The 6,269-nt window shown below is 56.3% G+C and overlaps 1 protein-coding gene across 1 annotated transcript; it reads left to right on the top strand.

Moving 5' to 3' along the window:
- The first annotated feature begins 3,300 nt into the window (after positions 1 to 3,300).
- On the top strand, positions 3,301 to 5,925 carry FEZF1 (FEZ family zinc finger 1). Its single transcript, XM_005146110.2, has 4 exons — positions 3,301 to 4,098; positions 4,288 to 4,422; positions 4,752 to 4,884; positions 5,618 to 5,925. The coding sequence occupies exons 1-4, from the start codon at positions 3,301 to 3,303 to the stop codon at positions 5,923 to 5,925; spliced, it is 1,374 nt and encodes a 457-aa protein (XP_005146167.1).
- The last annotated feature ends 344 nt before the right edge of the window (positions 5,926 to 6,269 follow it).

Below are 6,269 nucleotides of genomic sequence, written 5' to 3'. Positions count from 1 at the left end.
CGGTTTGGCTCCGGGGAGCCCGGCCCAGGCTGCAGGAAGAAACCGGACACGAGGTTGCTTTTCGCCACCCTCGGAGCCTGTATATCTCGGCCTCAGGGACAAATCTCCCAGCACCAGCACGACTGCAGGGTGTTTGCAGCTCGGCACATCTGTAACGTCGCTAAAGGGGCGCGGTCCGAGCGGAAGACAAAGTTCGGGCCAGGACTAAAGAGAATCTATCGACATTGGTTTCAGCAAGTCTATCTATATTGTGAACATCTCCAGTACTAGCAAGGCTCCATTTCTGAGACGAAACAGAATGACTTCCCACAAAAATAAAAATTAAAAATAAAAGGGTTTAGATCGTTATTTAATAATTAAGCACGAAGACAAGTTTCTGTGTGCTATACGGAAAGCAAGGGAGGCATATCTGTAAAAAGTAACGAATAATAAAGCTCCCGCTTCTCCAAGAGTGTCTCTCAGTATTGAGGATGCCGATATAATTGTAATGGCAGGCTGTAATTGCTGCTTTGGGATATTTACCCTGCTTAAATGACACTACATATTTTACTTTCAAACACATGTCAAAAAGTCAATCCCAAAAAGACCAGTTAAGAGCAAGCTGTTAACATATTAAGTATATGGGATTTGAAGCCTCTAAAACCCACTCAACAATAATTCCCTTCTTCAACACCAATCAACAGGAAATTTGCCTAGATTGAATTAAATGTAAATCGCTCTGAAGGAGGAAACTCTCCTCTGGTAGGCACAAAATAAGCGAGAGACACCGACACCCCGCAGGAGCGGGTAACCGCCACGCACGGCGCTGGGTGGACACGGCTCCGGCCTCCCCCGTGTCCCTGTCGCGCCCCTTATCCCGGGCCGGTGACACCGGCCGAGGCGGAGCTGGCGGGGCCTGTGTGGGAAGCAGCAGGTAAGAAGAGACGGGCTGCAGCGGCCACCCGATCCGGGGCAGCAATTACGGTCTTAACGCCGCGACCCATCTGCCGGGGGCAGCTGCGCCCGGGCCGGAGTCCACCACCCCGGCCAAGGGATTGCAGGGAGCAGGGCTGGAGCAGAGCATCGCGGTCCGGGTCCCCCCCCCCTCGGTGCGGCTCTGTTCCGCCGTCCCGCGCTTATCCACACGCTGTGTCCGTCCCAGCTCCCGTGTACTCCCAGGGCACCGACGGGACGGGGAAGATAAGGAGGTCTCCTGGCGTGCGGGGCGCATCCTCCGCAGTGAGGGATGCCAGGGCCGCAGCCCGTCGCCGGACGCCTGTCCTGGGGACCGCGGGGTGTCTCTTCCTCAGTCGCCTGCAGCTCCCCGATGCTCGCACAGCAGCTGCAGGCTGCGGAGTTACCGTCGTGGAACAGCCGCTTCCTTGTCCTCCTCAAAGGGGGCCGCGGTGACCCAGGGCGCATTCGGCCCGGCCACAGCGCCGAGGGCAAGGATGCTTCCCTCCATCCCTCCCCGGGGCCCCAGCCCTTTCTCCCTGCTCTCGCTTCCGTGCAAGTGGGTTGTCCTGGGCCGGGGGGGTGGAGGGAGACACAGCCTTTTGCAGGCTCCCCAGCTGGTACCCGTGCGGCGGGGGCCGGGCCTCCCAACCTCGCTAGAGGCTTCTCTCCATTAGTAAACCCGAGACCTCCTCCCTCCCTCCCTCCCCCGGCCTGGAGAAGGGCAGTGGGGCCGCTGGAGTGTAGGCCGCCCTGTGTGCCCCTCCGCCGGGAGAACCGGAGGGGCTCTGCCCTTCTGTGCTCCGCCGGCCGCCGCTCCCAGTACACACACAGGACCCTTGGCTTCTCCCGGAGTGTTCGGTAGCGGTTTCTCAGTCACCAGCTAAGTGAACCCCAGGCAGGAGAGAGAAACAGGAGTTTGTCCTGATCCGAGCTGTCGGGGGGTGCGACAGAAGAGGACACAGAAAGCCTCTCACCCATCTCTCTCTCCTCTCCCCGCCTGCCAGCTCACCCTCCGCTCCCGCACGTTGTTTTTCTGAAAGTCCTGGGTGCTGGAGCTACCACCCTAACAGGGCCGCCCAGTTTCGCTGAAACATTGGGAGCGCATCTGTTCAGGTGCACATATGCCTATCAGCAGTGTGTGTGCTGCATACTTCTGCATGTATCACACGGTATCACAAATACCGACCCTTAGTTGTCGGCGTTTGCGTTCTACACGTATTATATAAGGATAGAGAAGCTATAGTGTATAAGTAGGTGATATATATATATATGTGTAGGTGTGTGTGCATATATGTATATACACATAAGTTGTGCTTCAGATTTAAAAGGCACTCCCTCTTCCTACCTTCTCCTTTTCTTCCCCAGCCCCAGGTTTTGATTCATCCTTTTGCTCATAAGCACCCGTTGGACTTTGGCCCTGATGGCTCCTGCCTCCCTTTGCGCTGCTCCCGCAGTCTGCTTGTCACAAGTTCCTCGCTCATTTGTGTACTGTGTTTTCCAAAAGCTCACCGCCGCCTGACCTTGTTCTGTAAAGCAGTGAGCAGACCAGCAGCAGTCCCAGGAGCAGAGCAGCCATCTCCCTCCCTCCATCCTTCAGACACACACACAGACCTACGCACAAAGAGAGCTCGGGCTGGGAAGTGGCAAGGAAATAAACAGCTTCCCCTCCAGCCGCTTCTTCTGCAGCACCTCGTTTGACAAATACCCTGGCGCTTGCCCTTGAATTGGGTTTCACATCCCTATTTAGCACTTGGACAATGATTTTAGATGATGTCACTTAAAGCTAAACAAGAAAATTGATCTCGGATTTGCTTGGCCTCTAAAGCCTGGTTAAGCAGATTGCAAATAATAATAATAAAAAAGAAGGGAGGGAGGCCGAGGGGAGAGAGGCGAGAAGGATGGAGACGCCTCCTTCCCTGGGCGGGGGAGGCGCGGGCGCCAATGAAAAGTAGCCGCTTTCTGGGGGGGGGAAAACTTTTCCTGTTGACTGTTGGAAGCGAATTGAGCAATTATCTAGTTTACCTTCTCCTCTTGGAAGTTAACGATTGGCGAGATCTTGGCTGCGTTATTGACACAACACTTGCTATTGATAGAAATAAGTAGCGATTGTCCCGAGTCACTGGCGCGCCAAAGTAACCGGCGATGGGCTGGCTTGAGGCCGCCGGGCTCAGAGGGCTGGTTCCGCCGGCTGAGGAGGTGATGGTGCTGGTGGCGGCGGCGATGCTGCTCTCCCTCCTTGCAGATCAGTGACAAGAGAAGGGGCAGAGAGAGTGAAACAGAGCGAGAGGGGAGAGGATAGGGAAAAAAAAAAAAAGAGGCGTCTACCAAAGCGGCTCAAACCGGGCGAACAAATGCAATCCAGCCATGGACAATAGTGGCCACCACACGGCGACCAAAATCCTAGCGACTCCTCCAGCCAGAGAAAGCCTGTCTGCCAGGAGCAACATGATCAGCACGCCCAAGCCCCTCGCCTTCTCCATTGAGCGCATCATGGCGCGGACGCCAGAGCCCCGCTCCATCCCCGTCCCGCAGCTCCTCCACGGCTCCGTGGCCAAAGGCGACCCCAAGCACCCGCTGCACCTCAACTCCTCCATCCCCTGCATGATCCCCTTTGTCCCGGTGGCGTACGACCCCCTGCCCAAAGCGGCGGTGGCCGGAGCGGAACCCAGGAAGGCTCATTTAGACTCCTCTTCCTCGCCCTCCTTTAGCTGCGGCGATCTCTTGAACTGTGCCCTGAGCTTGAAAGGAGATTTCCCCCGCGATGCCCTGCCCTTGCAGCAGTACAAACTGGTAAGACCCCGAGTGGTCAATCACTCCTCCTTCCACGCCATGGGAGCCCTGTGCTATTTCAACCGAGGCGACAGCCCTTGTCACCCGTCCTCCAGTGTCAACATCCACCCGGTGGCTTCTTATTTTCTCAGCTCCCCCTTGCACCCGCAGCCCAAGGCTTACCTGGCGGAGCGGAACAAGCTGGTGCTGCCGGCCGTGGACAAGTACCCGGCGGGGGTGGCCTTCAAGGACTTGTCTCAGACCCAGCTGCAGCACTACATGAAAGAGAGTGCCCAGATCCTCTCGGAAAAAATCGCCTACAAGACGTCGGAGTTCAGCCGCGGCTCCCCCAGCAGCAAGCCCAAAGTTTTCACGTGTGAAGTTTGTGGAAAGGCAAGTAGAGCGGCAGTCCGCCTCCCTTCCTTCCCCTCTCCCCAGCCTCCTGCCCCGGCAGTCTGAAAGCCGGGTTCTCGGTCCCTCGCTTGTTTGATTTTTAAGCGACGGCTTTCCCTTCGGCGCTCTCGCCTACTAATCGCAATTGTTATTTTTATTTTTGTGTGTGTGTCTGATTTCACTCTCAAGGTATTTAATGCACATTATAACTTAACTCGCCATATGCCGGTGCACACGGGAGCCAGACCCTTTGTTTGCAAAGTTTGCGGGAAGGGCTTCAGACAGGCAAGCACGCTCTGCCGGCACAAGATCATCCACACCCAGGTGAGCTTCCCTTCCGTCCCTCCGTCCCTCCGTCCCTCCGTCCCTCCGTCCCTCCTTCTCTCTGTCTCTCCTTCTCTCCTGTCTCTCTGTCTCTCCCGTCCCAGCCTTTTCGGGGGGGCCAGGGCCCCGTCGGGCAGCGGCGCGTTACAGGGGGCGGTTGAGCTGGAGCCGCGGGATTTCGTTTGCCCCAGGAGCTGTGGGGTACCGCGGGGTGCCCCTCACCCGAGCGGGAGCCACCAGCTAACACACAGAACGCCTGCACACCCGCAGACCCCGTACACCCGCACACCAACCACCGAGCCGTGACTTTGGTGTTTGTTTCCCTCCAGGAAAAGCCACACAAGTGCAACCAGTGCGGCAAAGCCTTTAACCGGAGCTCGACCCTGAACACTCACACACGAATACACGCTGGCTACAAACCTTTTGTTTGTGAATTTTGCGGCAAAGGATTTCACCAGAAAGGTACCTGGCCCCAGAGCACTCTTCCTTCCCGGGCCCCCCAGCAGAGGCCGAGCGTCTCGACGATTCGCGGCGGGGAAGGGGGAGAGTTTATTTTGGGTTTAATGGCTGCTACTAGAGATTGAGGTTAATATTAAGTACGCTGTCCCCGGCCCATTTCCCTCTGCACTACCCGGCGTGGGGCCGGGCTCTGGTTCCGCCTTCCCGCGGCAGCGCCCGTTGTCGGAGCACGGCAACCAGCCGTTCGGCAAACGAGTTCGCCGCTTTTTTTCCTCTCCCAGTGCGGGATTTAGTTCGCTTTTCTCCCCGCGCTGCTGGAAAGGCTGAATCAAGGGGTTTTAATTCGGTAATTTGTGGGATTTTTGTTTTTTCGATTATTTCCACAGAGAAGCTGTGGCTGCCCCATCCCTGGCAGTGCTCAAGGCCAGGTTGGATGGGGCTTGGAGCACCCTGGTCGTAGTGGAAAGTGTCCCTGCCTGTGGCAGGGGTGTGGAACTGGATGATCTTTAAGGTCCATTCCAACCCAAAATGTTCTACGGTTCTGTCTGTCAAGGGACCGACTGCGGGTGGATGGGGAAAAGGAGGGTGTTTGCGGAGTGGTCGGCGGTCATTTTCGGTTAAAGCATAGCTCTGGGAGTGGGTCGGGGTTTCGGGATGGTTGGGGGTTTTTCCCCTCCTCTTGGCAGCACCCAGTTCTCATCCCCGGGTCCCTTGACCCTTTTTGTCTTGTTCCCAGGCAATTACAAAAACCACAAGCTGACTCACAGCGGCGAAAAGCAATTCAAGTGCAATATCTGCAACAAGGCTTTCCATCAGGTGTACAACCTGACGTTCCACATGCACACCCACAACGACAAGAAGCCCTTCACCTGCCCCACCTGCGGCAAAGGCTTCTGCAGGAACTTTGACCTCAAGAAGCACGTCCGCAAGCTGCACGACAGCGCCCTGGGACTGCCCCGAGCCCCCGCAGAGCTGGGGGGGCCTGACCAACCCCCGGCCCCAGCCGGGCCGCTGTTGCCGGGCCCTCCACAGCTCCAGCCTTGAGTGCGGGAGCTCCCGCCGCCCTTTGCATGCACCTGTTAAGCGGTTTTGTGTGTTATGCTCTATATCGCCACTAACGTCCATGGGACCGGTTGTTTCCCCTCTTTATTTTTCTAATTTTATTTTTTTTAAGACTCTATTTTTTTTGTCGTTTCATCTCAGGTGGAGAGATGATTTAAAAAAGAAAAAGGAAAAGAAACGCGCCAAGCCAATTTCTGCTGTATTTATTTGGGGTCTGTATTACCCGAGCCGGGAACGCTGCACCACTTTAATTATTTCGATGTATATATCTCCATTGTGTTGATCCCGCCCTGCCTCCGCTGCCTGCTGGTTATTCCTCCCCCTTC

Source organism: Melopsittacus undulatus, chromosome 5, assembly GCF_012275295.1.
Source record: "Melopsittacus undulatus isolate bMelUnd1 chromosome 5, bMelUnd1.mat.Z, whole genome shotgun sequence".
Taxonomy (NCBI): domain Eukaryota; kingdom Metazoa; phylum Chordata; class Aves; order Psittaciformes; family Psittaculidae; genus Melopsittacus; species Melopsittacus undulatus.
The sequence above is the reverse complement of the archived record's forward strand: the minus strand, read 5'-3'. Positions and strand labels throughout refer to the sequence as shown.